Source organism: Ctenocephalides felis, unplaced genomic scaffold (genome assembly GCF_003426905.1).
Source record: "Ctenocephalides felis isolate EL2017-DRISC unplaced genomic scaffold, ASM342690v1 CF-g0.4_SCAFFOLD_01492, whole genome shotgun sequence".
In the NCBI taxonomy this organism is placed as follows: domain Eukaryota; kingdom Metazoa; phylum Arthropoda; class Insecta; order Siphonaptera; family Pulicidae; genus Ctenocephalides; species Ctenocephalides felis.
Window position 1 is genome coordinate 21883741 of NW_020537646.1, and position 22889 is coordinate 21906629.

General features: G+C 29.5%; 3 protein-coding genes across 3 annotated transcripts in view; 1 reads left to right on the forward strand and 2 right to left on the reverse strand.

The window, feature by feature from the left end:
• Window positions 1–1831, reverse strand: part of LOC113370125 (NADH dehydrogenase [ubiquinone] iron-sulfur protein 2, mitochondrial-like) — a 4240-nt gene extending 2409 nt beyond the window's left edge. The window contains exons 1-8 of the mRNA XM_026610795.1: window positions 1661–1831; window positions 1463–1575; window positions 1276–1385; window positions 910–1111; window positions 663–850; window positions 344–507; window positions 154–273; window positions 1–90 (exon numbers count right to left, since the gene is read on the reverse strand). Of these exons, the coding sequence (XP_026466580.1) occupies window positions 1–90; window positions 154–273; window positions 344–507; window positions 663–850; window positions 910–1111; window positions 1276–1385; window positions 1463–1575; window positions 1661–1758 (1085 nt within the window). The 5' untranslated portion in view covers window positions 1759–1831. The remainder of the gene's footprint in view (window positions 91–153; window positions 274–343; window positions 508–662; window positions 851–909; window positions 1112–1275; window positions 1386–1462; window positions 1576–1660) is intronic.
• Window positions 1–22889, forward strand: part of LOC113370422 (PDZ and LIM domain protein Zasp-like) — a 109704-nt gene that overhangs the window by 83295 nt on the left and 3520 nt on the right.
• LOC113370423 (40S ribosomal protein S8) lies at window positions 2352–4236 on the reverse strand. The gene is made up of 6 exons (XM_026611088.1): window positions 4177–4236; window positions 3807–3913; window positions 3525–3624; window positions 3133–3353; window positions 2717–2801; window positions 2352–2516 (listed from the first exon to the last, which is right to left on the reverse strand). The coding sequence occupies exons 1-6, from the start codon at window positions 4178–4180 to the stop codon at window positions 2407–2409; spliced, it is 627 nt and encodes a 208-aa protein (XP_026466873.1). The 5' UTR covers window positions 4181–4236; the 3' UTR covers window positions 2352–2406.

Here is a 22889-nt window from a genome sequence, read left to right on the forward strand (position 1 = left end):
TCAGTTTTAATTTCACCTTCTGGCATTTGATTTAAGCATTGATCAATGATGCGCAAAGATTGCCTCATTTCCTCAACACGACACAAGTATCTGTATTTTGAAAAATTTCATAAATATAACACATTTATTTATAAACTCTCACAATATCAGTACCTGTCGTAACAATCTCCTTTAGTACCAATAGGTACATCGAACTCAACCTTATCATAAGCATCATAAGGTTGAACTTTACGCAAATCCCATTTAATACCAGATCCACGAAGCATAACACCGCTAAAAAAAAAATTAATTGATATATTAAGGCAATGGTGATCAATTAAATAATTATTACAGATAATATTACCTGAAACCATAATTCAGAGCATCTTCAGCAGAAACGGTTCCTATATCAACAGTACGTTGAACCCATAATCGGTTTGTAGTTAACACATCTTCTACTTCATCTAAACGCTCAGCAAACTTTGAAGCAAATTCGTAAATATCATCCATCAATCCAATTGGCATATCCTAGTATATTTATATAAATGATTATTATCATTGAAATTAAAATTTAATTGCTTTATTAAAACAATTTTTATTCCTAAATATAGATTGCTTATTAGATTATTTCAAAAATAAAGAATTATTATTGTAAAAAGTAATAAGACTGCAGAAAAAAATACCTGTGACACACCACCAGGACGAATATAAGCAGCATGCATTCTAGCGCCTGATACTCTTTCATAGAATTCCATCATTTTTTCTCTTTCCTCAAAAAGCCAGAAAAAGGGTGTCAAAGCTCCTACATCCAATGCATGTGTACCCACAGCCATAATATGATTTAAAATTCTTGTAATTTCAGCAAACAATGCTATAAAAATATTTTTTTGAATATAAAATACACCTAATAAATATTACAATATATCTCACTTCTGATATATTTTGCTCTCAAAGGAATATCAATGTTCAGCAATTTTTCCACAGCTAAAGAATAGCATTGTTCGTTGCACATCATGGATACATAATCCAACCGATCAAAGTATGGTAATGCTTGTGTGTATGTTTTATATTCAATTAATTTTTCTGTTCCACGATGTAGAAGGCCAATATGAGGGTCAGCTCTCACAACTGTCTAAAATTATAGAAAAGATATTTAATATAACCTACGAGTACAGATAATAATATTGGTCTTATTCACATAAGTAAAATTAATAATCAAATTGTGATTAAAGTTTGTGAACAAAGTAAACAGATGTCATTCTCAATAAACTATAAAAAAATTTATAATAAAATTACCTCTCCATCCAGTTCTAGAACTAGTCGTAACACTCCGTGGGCAGCTGGATGTTGTGGCCCAAAATTCAAGTGCAAGTTACGTACCTGCTTTTCAACTGGATGTTCAATACCTGAACAGAAAGATATCTTAAATAGTACTTAGTTTAATATGTGTTAAAAACAGATTCTTGAACTGTTTGGATCTTACTGTTCCATGGGATCATTTTGTATTCTACATTTGGATCAGGGTACAGAACAGGTCCAGCAAACTGTTTATAATACTCGATATCCGGATACCACTTTCCTGCACATCTTGCGATACTTAAAAAATAAAAGTAATAAATGACTAAAAAATCTTGCAAGTTTTATAACCACAAAATTACATAATAAATTATGTTGAACTTACATGGCATTTTGCAAAACACCATTTGAATTAAGGGATGATATTGGAGCTATTAAATTATTAGACTTTCGTAAAATTGTATTTAATATACTAGCAGCCATGGTTAATTCTTATTAGGCTGACGAAGTGTCAGATTTTCGTAACAAATAGTGACAGCCAGTTTCAAAATTAATGTACTAGGGTACAGCCATAGATAAATAAACATGACAGGTTTAAAAGATTACCTGCATTTCGTTAGATTGGTATTATTTTTGTCATTACAATCACTTCGGACGGTTCAAAGCCAAATGACTTCATAAACTTATGAGAAGGCTTGACTTAATGAATTAAAACCCTAGCAAATATAATAAACCTAGACAATATAATAATATGATAATAAACATATGTTTCACATAACACAAAACCCTATATCTTGAAGCTGCTTTTAATATATAAATGATATATATGAAAATATATTTGATGGAATAGGAAATTTATACATATTTGAAATATTGTAAACTGATGTGAATTGATACAGCATTCCATTTACTTTTATTAAGTTTAATTCATTGAATTATTTAATTCAAAGTTACTGAAATAAATATAAACTAATAATAAATAAACTGAGAAAATAAAATTTCAAATAAATATAATTCAAACAAAATGCACTAAATTAATAAGCTACTGAAATGAGAACATTAATCAAAAAAATTAGTTGTCTGGAATTATTTTATTCATCCCAATTTTTTTTACACATTATATTAATATAATCACTTCGCCTTTTTAGACTTGATCTTCCTCATGTAGAATTCCAATTCTTTTCCTTCTAAGATATAACCATCTGCACGTCCACATTGTCCAGGACGAGAGGAAACAGCAGCTGAAAATTAAACAAAAGCTGTAGACTTAACTAAAAAAAGTAAATACTTTTTATAATATTTAAATCAGAGTAACTATGACAAGCTAATCATGGACTGCACAGTGATAAAATGTTAAAACAACAATTTATCAATTTGTGCATCGCTTAGAATTTATCATCATAAAGATTGATGAATTTGTAAAAGTAATGAAGAAAATTACCTAATAGACGACCAGTAGCAAACTGTTCTTCCAGAGCTTGCTCAACTTTAGCAACACGTTGTCTTGTTGCATATTTTTTAGCCACCTGAAACAAATTGTAAATGTTAATACATTAGAATGCAATAAAACCAATTTACATATTGAAATTTATGCATAAAAAATATGTTTCATATTATATTGAGATAAAATGGCCATTAATAAACCATCATCTCACCCATAATATGAATTGATCTTCTTCCCGTTGACAACCTATGCAACTATGAAAATTGTAACAAGGTGCTTTTTTGAGAAGGTACTGAGTCATGGAATTAGATGTGTAGAATGTAAATGTTCATAAAACGTATTCAGAGCAACAGTAAAATGATTTAAAATCTATCAATTGAATTGTGTAGAATTGTATATAGCTGCAAACATACCTTCTTACTGCGTTTTTTATTCATAACTGCTTCTTCTTCAGGTGTGAGCTTAGTACCTCGCTTGCGTCCCAAAGGTAATACATAATGACTTTCATACCATTGTCTGAAAGGTGTGGCATCAATAACAACAATAGCATTCTTTACAAGAGTCTTGGTACGGACCAATTCATTGTTGGATGCATTGTATACAACATCAATAATACGAGCTTTACGAGTTGCACCTGAAATTTAAAACAATAAGTAATGATACTTAATATGACTAAAGCACAAATCAAATTACTTTTCCAAGGACAGTAAATCTTTGAATTGACTAAATTGAAACTTACTGACAAGAACATACATCATGGTAAGACAATGTATGATCTTCAAATGCACATTAATAATAGACTTACATTCAGATCCCCAAGAGAAGTTTCCTGTGTCCAAACGCAATGCACGATGTTTTACATTGCCACCACGGGTCCTAACAAGGTGGATACGTTGTGGTCCTAACTAAAATAGAATAAACATGAATGCATACTCAAGCAAAGTCACTAAAACTTAATTTTATGCAGCTAAATATCAGAGCGCTGTGGAAAAGTTTTGTCTTCAGCACAAAAGTCGGTTGAACCAAATATTCTTATCATCATAACATAATGCATGAACATTTTATAATGTGAAAAAAATCAAAATACCTTCGTATTAGCTGCTGGGCGACCTAACTCATACTTCCTCTTCTTGCGGATAGGTTTCCTTTTGCCTCCAGTGGCACGTCGTTTATGCCAATGATCACGACTGATACCTATTTAGATAAAACATTGATCAATACAAGTACAAAAACCGACGACATGAAATAAATATAATATTCAGCAAGGTGGCGGCATTAAAATGAATGTAAAAACCACAACGTGTAATTCCTCTAGAAAAACCATTTAATGAAAAATATGTGAACTTTAAAGCACCAGAAACTTAGTACACTCCAGATATAAAAATATGATTAAATAAATTTATATATTAAAATAGATGTCGAAGGATTTATAAACTTCTTATTCACGAAGCACTCACCCATATTGCCCACGAACTAAAGACCGAAAGTACGGAAACGATCGAGTTCCATAGCTTTGCTTTCATTTTGATGTAGACCTCCTTTCAATTCGCAATGTCGCCAACATTAAAAATAATGTACAAAATTTGAATTTAAAATTATGTTCGAAAATAAAAATTGATAAATAAGATTTATAACAATATATTTATCATTTATAAACATATAAGCCATTTTTCGCATTTAATTTCGTATAATATTTAAAATTGAATTTAACGGTATGCAAGTCAAGATTTGGTTCAAAATGACATATGCAAATGACGTTTATGATTATTCAAAGAAAATGGCGTCAGCCTTAAATGCTGAACAAGAGGTGGTGAGTGAAAGAAATATAACTTTTTTATTTTATATTATTAATATATATTACAACCACAAAAAAATTAATGTAGATATCTAATTTATTTTTTTATAATTTAGTATGCAATATAATGCTTATATTTTCAAGGGAGTACATTATAAACCAGAGGTGTGACACTTCTTCGTTTTGTTTATTCATTTTTAAAGTATCTTAATAAATATATAATCTAACAGATAATCATTAATATTTTTGAAATTTTAATAAAATGTGTGTGTGTGCATAATTACTATTTATATATAAATAATTTGAATTTAATAGCAAAGTTTTGTATCAGTCCAATTACAAATTAGTCATTACTTCCTAATAAGTAAATAAAAACGATTTGTTAATACGAGTTATTATATGGATGAAAAATTATGCTCAAAATAGACTCGATTTCATTTTCCTTCAATATAATATTATTTTATTATATGAATTTTTACTTATTATATTATTATATAAATATTATTTCGTAAATATAAAATAAATAAATATTAAAGAATATTATTGAAGAATATAAATTTGGTGTGCATATAAAAAAATTAAAAGTATGAATATATACATTTTGGTCTACGTTTACGTCGAAATCTCTAGAATGAAAAAAATACACTTGGTTAGTTTGCACTAAACTATTACACAATGGTTAAATCCATGCAATTAATAATTGAAACATTCAATCAATTAAATTAAAATATAATGAAGCTTGTGAAATTGAAATTAACATTAAACAATCACAATATTAAATCCTGTCAATTAATGATTGGAACAATAAACTAATTAAATAAATAATGGAATAAAAAAAGTTTGTGAACTTGAAATTAAAATGATAAACTAACAAGAACTTATATATTTGTTCTATGTTGAAATATATTTTTCGTAATATAACGCCCACTACTACGTAGAACAAATAGTAGTAAATAAAAATATATTATAAATATAACTTTTTATTTATACAGATAAAAATCAATTATCATTATCATATAAATTAAAATCAATTATATTATAGCGTTACAAAAAATCATCAAAAATTAAAACTAATACAATTATATAATTCAAAATAAAACAGTTTTTTTAATGATTCATGTATTTAATAATATTGGAAAAGAGATTAAAAAGTCTGCTTTCGAATTTTATCAGAATATATAAAATCACTTGTAACGTCTTTTACGAATTTTTGTTTGAGTGTATGTCAGGTCAGAAAGCATTTGATTCTTATCAGCAGTGCACAAAGTAGAAAAATTAACATAGTTTTACTAAAATTTGATTTTTGTAACAGTGTATAAGAATATCACAATTATTATTTTATTTAAAATTATATACTTACTAAACATCAACCCAGCAAACCATAAAACGTTAAACTTACTTAAGTTATCAAAACTGTTTAAGATTTTGAAATGATAAATTTCCAAATATCGAAATTTCGGTAAAAAGTTCAACGGTTTTCACGATCATTTAAAGTTACCACATGTTAATTATTTTTATTATTTATTTATTAAATTTATTTATCAGCAAAATATGTATTTTTCATATCTCAGTCAGGCAGGTGTGCCTGATTCCGGTGTAAGAGATTATGAAAAAAAAATCTAATTTGTAACTAAGTAATGGACTAAGTAAACCAATGTTTCAGCAATCTAAATCTAATTGCACTAAGTAATGCAACGTTGCAGCAATAATTAATAATAAACATATAATAACACAAATCACTTATATATCCCATAGGCGGTACAAGAATTTATACGATCTTTAAATCGTGATGGTAAATCAGTCGCTCGATCAACGGCCATCAAGTTCTTGTTTGCTCGGAAGTTTGATACCTCGCGGGCTGTCTCTTTATATGAACAACACGAAGCTACAAGAGCCAGAGAAGGTTTAGATGGCCTGGATCCAAGTTCTGAGCCTTTAAAATCAGAATTACAAACTGGAAAATTTACAATTTTGGTATGTTATCAATATTATTAACTTACATTTCATGTTGCAATTTTTATTAATATTCAACAATAATGTTCATGTTCTCTATTCTGACATATAATTTAAAAATACGAACAATATTTTAACTGTTTTACAATATAAAATATATTCTTTAATTTTTTTTACTTACATATGAATTATAATATGTTTACATAGACATTGAGTAATTATATCAGATTACAATATAAAATAAAATAAGAAATATAACTAAAATCAAGAATTTCTTGTCAATCTTAAATTACAACTTTTATGAATTATGAAATTAATTGAACATGAACATGAATTAGAAAACCAAGAAACCTTCATAATAATATTATATACTTGTATAATATTCAGCAATATGATTCGAAATTAATCACTTTGCAATTTTTATGATTTTGTCAATAAAGTTTTGCAATTTCATTGTGTTTTTAGCAATTTACGATTCGTCAACGAAAAATCAGTTTCACACGTTCATAAATTTCTAATAATATTTTTAAATTTAGCTAAATTTGCAATTGGTAAGTGAATAAATTCGACATTTAGAACAATAGTGTTATCTGCATATGTGCTAATTAATTTAAGTCTATTTTTAATTCCGCTGAATGACCGCGCTAAACAGTAATACCTCTCTTAAGGGGGTATTCTAGTGTAGAGCGATTAATTTTAGGTCAATTTTAAAGTGTCGTAAAGAAAGCAATGAATGTTTTTACTATCCATTTTTTTACCATTTGTGTATTAATATTATTAAAATACAATACAAAAATTAAAAAAAAAAGTTGAAAATTTAAGAAACTGGCAGCTGATGAAGTGGGGGGTCACAAAAAATTGGCATCTCAGTCTTGACATGATTTCAGCTGATCAAAATTATTATTCTACAATTAATATAATAATTATTAATCTACAATGATGTCGCAATGGCCCAAACTAGCGATGAGTAAAATTTTTTTTTTTTACAAATTGGCAACTGTTTGAAAATCTCCTAAATCTCCGAAAATAATTCAAATATTCAAAAACTTTCTCGTACCCATATTCTTAGATAGTTAAAATTTGAAAATATGAAATAAAAAAAATCGATTTGTTTGAATTTCTACACTAGAATACCCCCTTAACAACGCTAAACGCAGCTTCGAAATAGGAAAAGACGGCTATAAAATATGATTTTTTAAAAATAAAAATAAATCGAAACATTTATATCATACTGAATAAAGATAACTTAAATGTATATACAAATAAAAACTAATAAAATATTTATTCAGACAGTTTGTTCAGTCTATTTTTTATTATTATATCTTTTGGTCAAAGACCACTAATGTATAGTTTGCATATTTCATTTTCGTTCTTTTAGAAGTGGTTAATAAACTGATAAAGTATCTCTAATACCCCTTTCTGTCATGAACTCATGTCAAAATTTGGTTCATGTTAAACAAATTGGTCTATAATTTCAATTTATTGTCCATAAAAATAAGATATTAAACTAATTATGAATTATTACTATTGCATTATAATATCTATTAGTTCTTTATAGAAAAGCAGGTTAATTTTCTATATATACGTTACAATATTACTAATTTTGCTATTTTTAAATTTAGAATGAACGCGATACTAAAGGGGCGGCAATTGCAGTATTTACCGCTCGTTTACACCGCCCGGAAATTTGCCTGCATCGCACGACCCTCGCAGGTGTCGTACATCAACTTGATGCCGCTACAGACGATGCCTCTACGCAAAAGTTCGGACTCGTCTTTGTATATGATATGACCGACAGCAAGTACGCCAATTTTGATTATGACCTTTCACAAAAAATGCTGATGCTTTTAAAGGTTTGTAATGGCTATTATTAATATTATTATTATTAATTGAAACTCTACCAAAAGGCGCGTCGAGCGAGAAAGCTTGTTTATGCGAGACAAAATAACGTACTCACTACCAGTGGCGGATCCAGCTTTGGCGCCAGGGGGGGGGGTCACATAATTAAATCATGTATAGAACATATAATCGCAATACGATTAGAAAATCCTTAAATTTTAGGAGTTTGACTCTGCCGTCTATAATAAGTTACATATTGAAGTTTTAAAATGCGTTTGGTAACAAAATACATAAATAAAATCATTATGAAGTAATTAGTGTTCTATCTAAGTTTTAAGACAAGCTCATGAGGGGTCATGACCCCCATGACCCACCCCCTGGATCCGCCGCTGCTCACTACTTATTTTTTGTATTATGTTCTATATTTTGGTTTAAATAGGAATAAATTATACATTTATAAGTTAGATTAAAATATGTAACTTCATTAGAATTATTTAAAATTAGCCTCTATTTACTTGCTTTACCACCTAAGAAATCTCTCTCTTGAAAACATTGGATTTATCTGCGATCAATTTAAAAAATAGAGCATTAAAAATGTTTCGCGGTTCGTAATATCAAAATTTTCGGTTCATTATCTTCAATCTGACGGTGCTTTCAATGCCGTTACAATTTTCAAAACGATTTATTCAGTCTTTTGTTTTACAAGTTGTAAAGTATTTATTATTTTGTATTATGTTCTATATTTTGGTTTAAATAGGAATAAATTATACATTTATAAGTTACAATAAAATATGTAACTTCATTAGAATTATTTAAAATTAGCCTCTATTTACTTGCTTTACCACCAAAGAAATCTCTCTCTTGAAAACATTGGATTTATCTGGGATCAATTTAAAAAATAAAGCATTAAAAATATTTCGCGATTCGTAATTTCACAATTTTTTGGTTCACTGTCTTCGATCTCACGGTGATTTCAATGCCTTTTTCATTTCAATTTTTAAAACGATTTATTCAGTCTTTTGTTGTACATGTTTTAAAGTATTATACGAAAAATTGTATTAAATGTGATCGTCTTAATGGGGTTTATTCACATCTTTGCAATGTTTTGCAATTTTGGCTTGAGTAGGTACAATCAAAATACACTAAACCTAAAATAGTAACGAGCTTTGTTATAGAATTTTATGCTATTTTATGTTGAAGAATAAATAGTAATTACTCAAATCTTGCAATTAATACAAATTTTGAAATTTATTATAGGGACTTTGTGATTTCAATAACATTTTAACTGCTCACACACTTATGTAATTTTATGATAGAATGTTTATTTTGCTTTTGCGCTATTATGGGCAATTCCAAAAATTGTCAATATCTTTCATCTATTTAAATTACAAATTAAATTTTATTTCCATACTTAATGTTATTTTAAAGGGCGAATATAGACGCCGTAAAGAGCAGCTTTTATTTATAATAAAATATATTTTAACGTGTGTTTATAAATAATTGACCTTCTACTATATAAGAATGAATTGTATTTTGTATTATTTGAATTATTTTAATCAATCGTTACACCATTCATTTTTGAATAATACGTTAGAACTTTCCGCGAAAAAACTAAGCGAAAAATTTTACAACTTTGTGTTGCACTTACAATATTTTATGGCTAAAACATTGAATTGTATAATTTAATTGCTGTTATTTTAATATTCATTCTTCAAACTTAAGACCACTATATATTCTTGTGAGTATGTGTATTAAATATATTTAAATTTTCGGGAGCATGCGCAGATGTCGAGGGGAAAATTATGTTTAGGCGGTCGATAAAATCGTTCTGTCAGTTCATTTCGGTCACGAAACTCGGTCAAACGTAACAAGCCAACAATTGTTAATATTATACTATAAATTTAGTGTTATAATAAAAATAAAACTATTGATAACGTAAAAGGGTTCTTGGAAATGATTATATGTGAACGCCACTGATCTAGTATTCCCAATTGTTTGTTGAGTGTTTTTGTGAGAAAATCTCGGTCAAGATAGAGTTGAAAAGTTTTAACATAAAATATTGTTCTGCATGTAGAATAATAATTATTTATAAACAATATTATATATTTTAGTCAAATATCTTAATCGTTGTGATTAAATAATATTAACAATATCCATTGTGATTTTTTATTGATAGAATATAATTAAGATAAATAAGTGTTTAAATAAATAAATTCAATACATTTACATTTAATGCTAAACGCAAAATGTTATGACAAATGATCATAAACTTTAATAACAATCAAAAGTTAAATTAGCGTTTAATAAAGTAAGTAGAAAATTATTTAATAACTTTGTACATGGTATTTTTTATTGCGTCGTTTATTCATACTATAGACATTATTCCCATGCCAATATTTGGCTATGGCATGAAATCTTCTATATGTATGATAGTAGTTTTAGCAACTTTTGCAAAATTAGCATTATTTTATTGCAAAATTATTTTTGATAACATAAAAAGAAGTGTTGTATTAATTCTATGCATTTATATATTTTTATTTATTTGAGCGAATTTAGTACATAGATGAAGAATACCGATATTTTATAAATAACTACAAGAGCGCGGACTATATGTTTGAAAGCATTTTATAAATAGCAATTTTGAAGGACGTGATCTTAATCTTATATAACACTCAACAGTTGGATTTTGTTGTATTAAGTAAAATTAAGATTGTTTTTAAATCACATATTTATCTTAATTCTTCGTAAGATAAATCAATCCTTAATAACATGTTTTTATTCTCTACATTTTGAAATGCATATAGTTTTTGAAATAGTAGTATTTTAAAAAGATTGTTCAGTCATAAAATATATACAACAGCAATAATACGGACTTATAATGCCTTGAATTATATAAAAACCAAATGGAACGAAAAGGATTTAATACGCAATTCATTTACAGTTACAATTTATTACAGTTTTATATAAATCGGAATGTTTAAGTGTTTAAAAATTCTTTTATGTAGTTAAATGCATTAGATTGCATAAATTTTATTTGATATTATTATTGAAAACATTATAATGACTCAAGCAAATAAATTTTATAACGTTCGCCATAGAAATTTTGGTGGTAATCTTTTATATTTAGTATATTTATACATGAGATTTCATTATGGCAACCGCTCTTTAGCAATAGCAATAAAAATGTCACTCGTATATTACAAAATTGACAACTGTTTTAAATATTAAATAAAATTTCATCTTTTTGTATTTATTTATTCAACTGGAAATATTACTCATCGAGATCATTGCACACCGCTACTAATTAAAAGGCAGCAATATAAATAATACAAAAACAATATGTATGTGACAAAAACATTATTCGCTTATCTGCTAGGAATTCAAAAAATATCTAGTATGAGAATTCTTAAGATATATATCGTTAGAGTTATTATATGAGCTTGAGATGCATATTTTTAGAAAATTATTGAAATTCATTATGGGACTGAAAATTATTGATATTACAATATATAGGATAGTCGAGATAATGCCGATTTTGAACATGTAAAATTAGTAAATGGAAAATCGATAGAATAATCTTTGGGCACTTCTCTATATCAATATAATATCATATTAGGTCGGATAGTAACTTTAGCAAAACCGTGATTGAAGCTACGGGTGCATGACATCGTGCCTTAAAGCAAATTGCTGAAACTCACGTACCGTAGTTTAAAGCTTTGAAATTTGAAATTTTGAAAAAAATTAATTTTTGAGAATTTTAAAATTGGTTGAAAATTTAGTTTTTTTTTTCAATAGGCGTTGCAGTTTTACGGTTAAACATTATAAATCTTAATACGGAACCTATAGAAATGTAAATGTATTTATTATTAAAATCTCTGATAATTTGATGTCTAACGAACCAGGATCTCCGAAACTACTAGACCTGCCTTCACAATATTTTAATCAATTTTTTATTCTGTTAATACAAGTGAAATGTTTTTTTTTGTAACATTCAAATTGGCCGCTTCGTTCTCGTAAAAACTTATTTGCCATTTTTTATATTTCGAAACCGCTGGACCTGCGGTTTGTCTTCTCATGGATGCAGATTGAAAATTATTGAGATAGGCAAGATTTATCTCATTAAACAAATTCATCTTTTATGTAAAAATATAATGCCCTGATTACAGGCTTGTTTTAAAAATGCAGCATGTAGTCAGGGCAAGTACTTTTTAGTCGTAAGACAAAAGCGATATTTTCTAACTTTGTTATCTATAAAGTAATGTTTTTAGAATCATCAAATCGGTTGATCCGTGCTCCCGAAATCGAGAACGAAAATTTGTATCCGAACATAAATACATACATACTACACAGACACGCACATACATTTATTCTATCTAAGGCATGCCAAAATGTTCAGAAGACCTTAAAATTTTCATTTTCTTATTTTTGCGACTAAAATAAAGCAGTAGGACTGTGTAAACAAATTATTTAACTTCCCGTAGGGCAAGTTATAGTAATCGAAAAAAATCGAAAATATTTTTTTTTATTTATCTTTAGGTTTCAAAGGTTTCTGAATATTTTGGCATACCTTAGAAAAAATGGATGTGTGTGTATGTGTGTGCGGATACAAATTTTTTTCGACGATTTCGGGTACACTGATCAACCGATTTGAATAATTCAAAAAACATTTGATTAGCATTGATAAGGAGACGTGCTGATTAGTTTTTGGCGAAGGCAGGTCTAGACGTTCCGAAGATACGGGTCAAAAAGTGCCAAAAATGGTAACTCAGTTTTTAAGAGAACGGAGCATCCGATTTTATTAATTCAAAAAACATTTTACTTGTATTGACGAGATGAAGAACTGATTAACTGAGAAGGCAGGTCTAGCGGTTTAGGAGATCTAATGACAAAAGTAAAAAAAATGCCATATGGCGGACAAAAATGATCATTAGACATATGCACATCAAATTATCAGATATTTTATAGAGATTTTAACAATAAGTATAAATTTTGTTTACATTCCTATGGGTTCCGTAACAGTGTTTTACGCGAAGCTTACGCGCTTCGATATTTCGTTTCTATGCAGTTAAAGCAGTACGATTGCTTTGAAAAAAGTTCAGAATTTCCAAAATATGTCAAAGTAAAGAAAATTTTATTTTTCAAAAAAAGTATTTTTTGTCAAATTTATAATTTCTCAAAAATCTTATTTTTTCGAAGTAAATTTTTTTCAAAAATGTTAATCGTTAATAATAATTTTTGGTACGGAAAGTTCCAACACTTCGCCTTAAGGCACGATGCCATGCGCCTCACTAGTTTCGTTATAGATTTTAATAAAATACCCGATAACAATCCTTATCTTTCCAGGGTGGTTATCCTGCCCGGTTGAAACGTGTGTTAATCGTGACGGCCCCCTTGTGGTTCCGCGCTCCTTTCCGCGTCCTGCGGCTATTTGTGCGTGAGAAATTGCGTGACCGCGTGCACGCCGTGGCGGCTGGTCAGCTCGCGGCGCTTCACGGTCTTCCGGAGCACGTGCTTAGACGCACGGGCGAGTTGTCCGTCGCTGAAGAGGATAGGAGACACGCCGACTGGTTGGCTGAGTGCCTCGCTAGAAGAGATCGGCGACGCAGAGAAGAAGCTGTTGCCATACAATACGCTGAAGACGTGCTCCTGGCGGTTGATAATAAGGTAGTTTTCATTATAATATAGTTCATAATTTAGTTCCTTTTCAATACTTACATTTGATTATTTAATGTTGTGCTAATATATAAATGTAGTCTGCCTATAACTAGCTGCAGGTGGAATTCTGTCTTAACGCAATTAGGGCATCGTGCTTTAAGGCAAATTGCTGGAACTTCCCGTACCGCAGTTCAAAATTCGAGTAATTATAAAAATAATAATCAATAAAAGTTGATCAATGATTTGAAACTTTTAACAGAATTTCGAACCATATTAAATCATTCTATCTTAAATCATTTATTTTGAAATATTTTGGAAATTCTGAACTTTTTTTCAAAGCAATCGTACTGCTTTAACTGCATAAAGACAAAATATCAAAGCGCGTAAGCGCCGCGTTGCCGTCTGACGCGTAAACATTGGTACGGAACCCTCATAGGAATGTAAACAAAATTTATACCTATTGTTAAAATCTCTATAAAATATCTGATAATTTGATGTGCATATGTCTAATGTTCATTTTTGACCGCCAAATGGCTCATTTTTTTACTTTTTCCTCCATATCTCCAAAATCGTTATACCTGCCTTTCCAAAAATTTGATCAGTTCTTCATTTAGTCAATACAAATAAAATGTTTTTTGAATTATTCAAATCGGACCCTCCGTTCTCTTGAAAACTGAGTTACCGGTTTTCGGCACTTTTTGCCCCGTATCTTCGGAACGGTTGGACCTGCCTTCGCGAAAAACTAATCAGCAAGTCTCTTTATCAATACGAAGCGAATGTTGTTTGAATTATTCAAATCGGTTGATCCGTGTTCCCGAAATCGTCGATGAAAATTTGTATCCGCACATACGCGCACACACACGCATACAAATACACACACACATACACATATACATCCATTTTTTCTAAGGTATGCCAAAATATTCAGAAACCTCTGAAACGTAAAGATCTATAACAATTTTCATTTTCGATTTTTTTTGCGATTACTATAACTTGCCCTACGGGGAGTTCAAGATATTTCTTATTTGAAGTTAAATAAGGAAATTCACTAATAATACTTTAAATTAAAGCTAAAAATATAAACTTAGCGTTCAAAAAGTTTCGAATATTTAAAGGGAAATCAGTATTTGTCAAGCATTTTTTTAAAAAACGAAATTTATAAAACACTATTCAATATACAGTGTTACCCCGACATACGAGTTTAATTTTTCCACGCTCATATGTCGAAGCAATTTTTCTCATACTAATACAATTAAACACCATTAATTCGTTCCACCACTAAAGTTTTTGTTCAAGTTTTTTAAATATTAAAAATAAATTTACTGTTTATTAATTTAATTATTGTTTTTTCTTTTCATTCATGATATTACGAAAATCAGTTACAATATGTCTAACACGTTGAAATTTTTGGGACTGATTTTTATCCACAAACATTTAAAACTGAGAAAGCTGCTTATTGATTATTATAAGACCCTTATTTGTAGTTAGACCCTTTATCAACTTCTTCTGTTGAAACACAGTACATATCTATGGCGTGTTAAGCTCATACATCCTCGCAAACCTCATATTTTTCAATAATTTTAAGCTTTAATTGAGACCCTCTTTAGATCCTCGGTTATAAAAAGTACATAATATTTTGCAAATGTACAAAAATCAAAAGACGCGAACTTAACATATTTAACTGTGCAATCATTATCAATGTATATTTATAATTTCAAAAGCTAAAATAATGCTCGTATATTCGCGTGGATAAAACCTTACTACACAATTAATATTAATATTTAATTGAAATTACTAACTATAAATAATGCACTATCATAAAACAGACAAAATATTTCTATGATAGAAAAATTATTATTACAACTGACGAAATTTTTCATATTTTTGTCATTTTTCGAGAAAACTCTTACTCACTCAAAGCTCGTATCTCAAAATTTGCACGTATGTCGAGGCAAACAAGCTGCTCCTTTGGCGTCTAATAGACTTCTAAGTCGGGCACCACTGTATTATATACAAATTACTTATTGACGTTTGTTTCCCGAAAGCACGTGACGGAGAACGGGCTGGATCCATCAGACGAGCACCGAGTTTTGGACCAGCAGCGTGTAGCGCACGTCGATGGCGCTGCTGCCGGAGCTTTGGTTGCGCTCGAAGATGATGGTCATGTGCAGGATGACGAGGATAACGCTATCTCCAGTTCAGCCAGCTCTGGATTCTCGGACGATGATTCTCTTGCACCAGGAGTTTGTGTCACAGACGTCGACGCGATGACACTGTCTCAATTAGCGCAGTCCATCCGCGAGCGGGGTAGGCAAGGTTGGTAGAATCGACTGGCTTGAATAATGGTGAAATTATTATAACACTGAAAAAAACCTTGTTAGAATTAATAAAGCTTAAATTATTCGATTTTTCGATCAGCACGTTGATTATTATATGAAATAAACTGTTTCTTTCTTCACATAACAGAAATACACACATTTGCAATGCTTAATTGTTTACGCTAACATTACCAGAATAGTGCAATAAAAAGAAACTTGATAAAAGTCGCGTAAATATTTTATTCTTACAATTTATGATTTATATTTCAGGCTTGGTACAAGAATATGCAGAAATTAGGGCTAGGCCTCCTGATGGTAGTTTCGCACATGCAAGGTCAAAAACAAATGTTGCCAAAAATAGATATACTGATGTTCTTTGCTATGATCATTCACGAGTAGCATTGAATACTTCCAATAATATAGATGGAAACCACTGCCACTGGAGACTATATAACGCTAATTTCGTCGACGGGTACAAACAGAGAAATGCTTACATATCCACACAAGGTATTTTTTACAGCAGGGTTGTTCATTAATTTTGCCTATAATTATCTATTATATAAAATAAGTCGGGTTTTCCTTCCTGACGAAATAACTCCAGAACGCACGAACCGATTTCGACGATTTTGCATTCGTTGGAAAGTTTCTCAGGCTCCGTGAGGTTTATAACAAAGAAAATTGAAGAAAGATTTCAACAGAAAAGCGGAAACACTTTTTCTTTTTTCACATACAGCGTCATCTCTGATACTTAGCATGTACTACAAACTAATATTTTTGTTTGGCTGCTACTCATTTGTTTGACAGCTACTCACTGTTCTTGCTCTCTGCTCAGTTAATTTCATATGACAAACCGGCATTGTGTTCACTGTGAAATTGTGCAAAGAAGTAAAAAAAAAGCTATTCGTTTCCTTAGATTTCAATTGGAAACCATCAAATCAATCACGTGTATTGTGCAAATTTTTATTCAATTTCAACAGCAGGCAATTTTTTTCTTCATCTTTTAATCACCAAACAAAATGTTACCTAAAATGAAACCATCTGGTGGTGAAACGGAGTTCGCCCGGTTTGCTAGTCTTCTATATATATAAAAATAAGTCGGGTTTTCCTTCCTGACGAAATACGATTTCGACAATTTTGCATTCGTTGGAAAGGTCTCGGGCTCCGCAAGGTTTATAGCTAAAAAAATTAGTTGTGTATGGCATCGTGCCTTAATGCAAGCTGCTGGAACTTCACGCACCGTAATTAAAAATTCAAGTAATGACATTAGTGAGAATTATCAGAATTATGGTTGGTTAAGTCAACGAGCACTTCTGGCCGCAAAGAATAATGATGTACACGCACTAAATTTCACCATTCAATCAAAAAATGCTGGCGATTTGGTGACATACAATGATTCCGACTGGTCTTCCGTTTGACTTCAAACGATTGCAATTTCCAGTTCGCCTTGCGTTCGCAATAACAAATTGCAAGACCAATCGCTTAGTGTTTGCGGGATAAATTTCAAATAGATTATTTAGAAAATCATTGTTTTTCACATGGGCAGTTATACGTTGCCTGTTCACGAGTTAGAAAACCATCCGCTTTATTTGTGTTAACGTCAGACCAAAAAACAAAAAATGTGGTTGACCAAAGAGCACTTCAATGAAACGGATAATTTGCGGATTCACTTTCACTTACTTAGAGAAGTTCAACTAAAAAACACTTAATTTTGTAATCGAAATAAAATCATTACTGTTGTATAATAAAATCAAATTTTTCCTTTTCAAATATAAAGCAATCAAAAAATTTCTTTCATCTTCATCTTTCTCACGAAACCATCTGGTGGCGAAACGGAGTTCGTCGGGTTTGCTAGTATTGTATATAGTACTTAGACGTTAGACTATAAAAACTATTTGGCGAACGCAATATCCTAAACAATTGGTTCTTGTTATGTCTCTTGTGTACCATTCCAAAAAACCACTTAATTCCAAAAATATAATTTTATAGAAGTTTCATTATTTCAGGACCTTTGCCCAAAACCGTTTGCGATTTTTGGCGCATGGTATGGGAACAGCAATGTTTGGTCATAGTAATGACAACTAGAGTGGCAGAAAGAGGACGCACAAAATGTCATCAGTATTGGCCAACAACTTGTGGTGAAACTCAACAGCATGGGATCTATGCAGTCACTGCTGAACAAATCACTGAGGAGAAACGTGGTTATACAGTCACAGAACTTATGCTAATAGATACAAGGGTAAGTTATTTTGTCTTAATAGACTAATAGAAAGTAGATTAGATTAAATATAAATTAGTAATTCTTACATTTAGACAGGTGAACAAAGACCAGTATCGCATTGGCAATTTACAGCTTGGCCAGATTATGGTGTACCAGACAGTGCTGCAGCCATGCTAGATTTCCTAGAAGGTGTGCGAATGAGACAGCGTGACATGCTGGAAAATGTTAAAGGACTTGCTGTTGCTCCACCAATTGTTGTGCATTGCAGTGCTGGTATTGGCAGAACAGGTAAATTAAAAAAAAAGATAATTCATTTGCATATAATGCAACACAGTAGCAGCGTAAAGCGACCTTACAATCAATTGAGCTTTATAATTTGACCGTGCACATTTTTTAATAATTTATATTAGACTTTTTTTAAATGTGCAATGGGGTTTGAATTTTAAGAATGAATCGATACACACACATACAAATGTTTATTAGCGTTGTTGACGATTTATTAAGTAAATATGCAAAACCAAATAGTTAAATGTTAAAAAATTTCTAATATCAGTTATCAATTGTTAATAAGAATAATACTTAAAGCATTGGTGGTATGTACTTTTGTGGTAAATTTTAGGAACATTTTGCACATTGGATATATGCTTATCGAGACTAGAAGATGTTGGAACTGTGGACGTTCGAGGAACAGTCGAACGGATAAGAGCTCAACGTGCGCATTCTATACAAATGCCAGACCAGTATGTATTTTGCCATTTAGCGCTCATAGAATATGGTCGTAGATCTGGTTTATTGAGCCCAGCAGAAGTTGCTGGTCTTGTCAATGACGGCATAGAAGATTCTGATTGAATGGCATTAAAAGTAAGATAAAAATTATGTAATTATCCAACAAATGAAGAGAATGTTTACTCCTATTGTATTATATTGATGATGATGTAGATGATTGATTGTCAAAGCATGATTCATCACACATGCTGACACACTTGTAGTTCCCAATATCCCATAAATCTTTTGAAATAAGATATGTTACAGCAAGCGTATGTATTTACAAAAATCTTCATATTGATGTTGTTATACATATGATCTGATTGTCATTGGTATAACGGCCGCCTATTGGAACACAGTTTATGTTGCATACATAAACATATAGTGTGTGTGCATATAAATTAACGATAGCGTATGCTGTATAGCTGGAATCTTATATTTATAATCACTTAAAGAGGATTCCAGTTTCCCTAATGGGATCGATATTAAGGACATGCTAAGATACTGCAACTATAAAGTTGAAATGAATCATGTAAATAATGTAAATGAGAAGTGCACTATATATATATATATATATATATATATATATATATATATCAAATCAAACAACGAACTATTTATTTATTTATAAGACTAATAGCAATATATTATCTCATTTGATTTAAAATATTTTATTATTTTATTTAGTGCAGCAAGATAATTAAAATTTCACATTCGAATTTAAGTGAAAATAATAGTGAATTTCATAAAGGATTTGATTTTGAACTAAATTTGGTACAAGGTTTTTTTCGGCATAATATAAATTTATAATGTATTAGCAAAATTTATGAATGTGTTGTTAATTAAAAGCAAATGAAATGCCAAATTTTATAAAAAATTGATTTAATATAAATCAAACAATCTTTTATGATCTTCAAATGATGTTCAAAAAAGAATTCAAATAAAATGTATAAAGAATCTTTTAGGAATTTAAATGTTATTTCCCAACCTAGGGACTCGATTGAAAGATATTAAAACTTTACCAGAAATAAACATTACAGTATATAAGAATAAGAAATTGTTTTGAAGAAAGTTTTTTTTATTGGGATTTATTTAAATAAGAGAAAGGGGCTTTCATTAACTCGCCATAAGTATAAAAGTATATAAAATACTACGCGCGCCAAATTTTGAATAAACAATCAATTAATATTCTTATATTCAAGTTTTATTGTAAAATGAATAATTATAGTTACCAAAATTTTAATAAAACATATACCAGTGAAGCTATATTAATGATAAATTCATGTACATGGCATAGGTGATACTTCTAAATATGGAAGATAGTAATTATGCCTTCTAATTTAAATTATCACCAAATTTTCACCAGCAAAAATAATTATATTTCGATTGCAACGAAATTACGGCCGAAACGAAATTAATTTTTGTGCCATAGAAAGTGTAATCATAATCATTTATCTTAATGAACTTCTCTTAGTACAAATATTTATTTTTGTCGTTACACTTTGTTTAAATATGCATAATATTCTAAATGTATATATGTATGTTTTTAAGTGTCTTACTATTAATCATGACTGAAAACTGATGTATTAAGACTTGAAAAATATAAAATAATCTTTTTAGAGAAATTTTAAAGAAGAAAAATATTTGGTGTAAAAGTATAAATGTTCTGTTTGTTCATATGAAATATATTCACTGCGTTTAAAATTGAATTATCACAAAATCGATAATGTGCTGGCAAAAGTTTCTTACATGCAAGTTAATGCAGCCATTTATTCTATGAACATATGAAGAACGAGTATAGATATATTGGTCTATCCATTCTGTGATTAAAAAGTATATGATGTGTAGTTTTTGAAAATACACATTTTAAAATAAAATTCATATAAAACATTAGTTGAATTAAATTGTTGACTGATTTTGCTATTCGCCACTGGTTAATCAATGCGAATTTATTTTGTCAAATTAATGAAATTTGAATGGAAATGAACTATACTATGAAAAAGAGCAAAATATATCAAAACAAATATTTTTTCTTCCAAATCAAGAACTTTTATGTGAAAATAATTTCTCAGCTGTTTTCAATTTCAAACATAGATGTTAAATTTCCAATTTTTATCGTTTGTTATGAAATGTATATGCAGCAAAATATGCTGTGGTTATTTTTAAAAACTTGTTTGCACGTATAAGTAAATAATTTGCACTAAATATTGAATAATTTTTGTTTCATTTTAATTCGAATTATTGAAGTATTGTATTTTATTTAAACATGTCATGTGAAGTAAAGACTGGATATTTTATTATATATTTTATATTGCGCTAATAAGTATTCATTAATCTAATTCAAAGTGTTCTCTGAATATAGATAATTTTAGATAAATATTAAATGATTAATCATAAGCATATTAATATTAAATAATAATAATATTTATAATAATAAACTATCAAAACTAGGTAAAAAGATGATGTATAAAGATAAAACTAATTAATTAATGCTATTTAATAAAGAAATCTTGGATGAGAATGTTGTCTTTCTATTAACATCATGTGAAAATGTTCAAAATATTGCTAAAGGCAAACAACATACAATTCACAAGTTATTCACAGGTTGGTCAAATCACTGATTTATTATTTGTTTGAAATTATTCTTGGCCACAAAACCTTTAGTTGAGCATCTCCAAATCTAGTTACAACTGAGAAATGCATTTTTCTTAGAGTTTTAAATACACCAAAAATCACTCTATTTATAGTGTTCTATATCGGTATCATTAAATATGCACAAATTCAAAAATATTCCACACAAAAAAGTTCTATTCAAAAGAAACATCACTCTCTTTTGTCTTGGTTTCGATCGCCATTCCTTGTACAATCGGCTTGAACGTGCCCTGATCCAATCGTCTAATTTTCCGATTTTGTAATTGATTTTTTTTAGTCTCATTCGTCAGGTACTCATAATATAATGCGTTGCTTCCATATAAGATTTATGAGAACAAATGGTTTGGAAAGACATTATTTTTGATATTCCTAGTATGGCGTCAGCATAAAACAGTCTTCAATGAATATTATTTGTAACAGGAAGCGGAGGCATAATACCAATTGATTCAAATCAAGTAAAATATCATTCACTGATATATTTTTGTATTAACAGTGGCATCACGACAAACCAGTTTAATTTCGTTTCGTACCACACTCGTATCTCGAAGCAGTTTTAACCCATTTAAATATATTGAAATTGCCATTATTTGTCGAACCACTGTGGTTTTTGTTAAGTTTTTTTGAATATAAAAAAATTCACATTTATTAATTTAATTATTGTTTTTCCTCCCTAGTGCAATCATGATATTACGAAAATGAGTTAGGCATATTCCATGGATATGTCCCAGCGTAAGAATTTACACTGAAGATGGGACATTACTGTTTCAAAACTTATAAAATAAAATTTGTGCAAAAAATTGAGTGTAGTGTGGATCAATAACTAAATCTTAATATTCCATTCGTTGAACTCTTAATACAAATTTCAGTTAATTTTGTTAAATGTTAAATATGCATATTTCCAAAGATGAAAACTTTTACTCATTAAATTTATGAAATTACATTACTAAAATGACAATTTCTTCGAACAAGTTAAAA

Bases quoted from the DNA above. Each gene is read 5' to 3' on its own strand.
- LOC113370423 (XM_026611088.1), bottom strand. The intron at 2,802-3,132 runs GTATGTTTGCAG...AATTTGTTTCAG, and splicing joins ATAAAAAACGCAGTAAGAAG to GTGGCTAAAAAATATGCAAC. The intron at 2,517-2,716 runs GTAATTTTCTTC...TTTAATTTTCAG, and splicing joins TGCTACTGGTCGTCTATTAG to CTGCTGTTTCCTCTCGTCCT.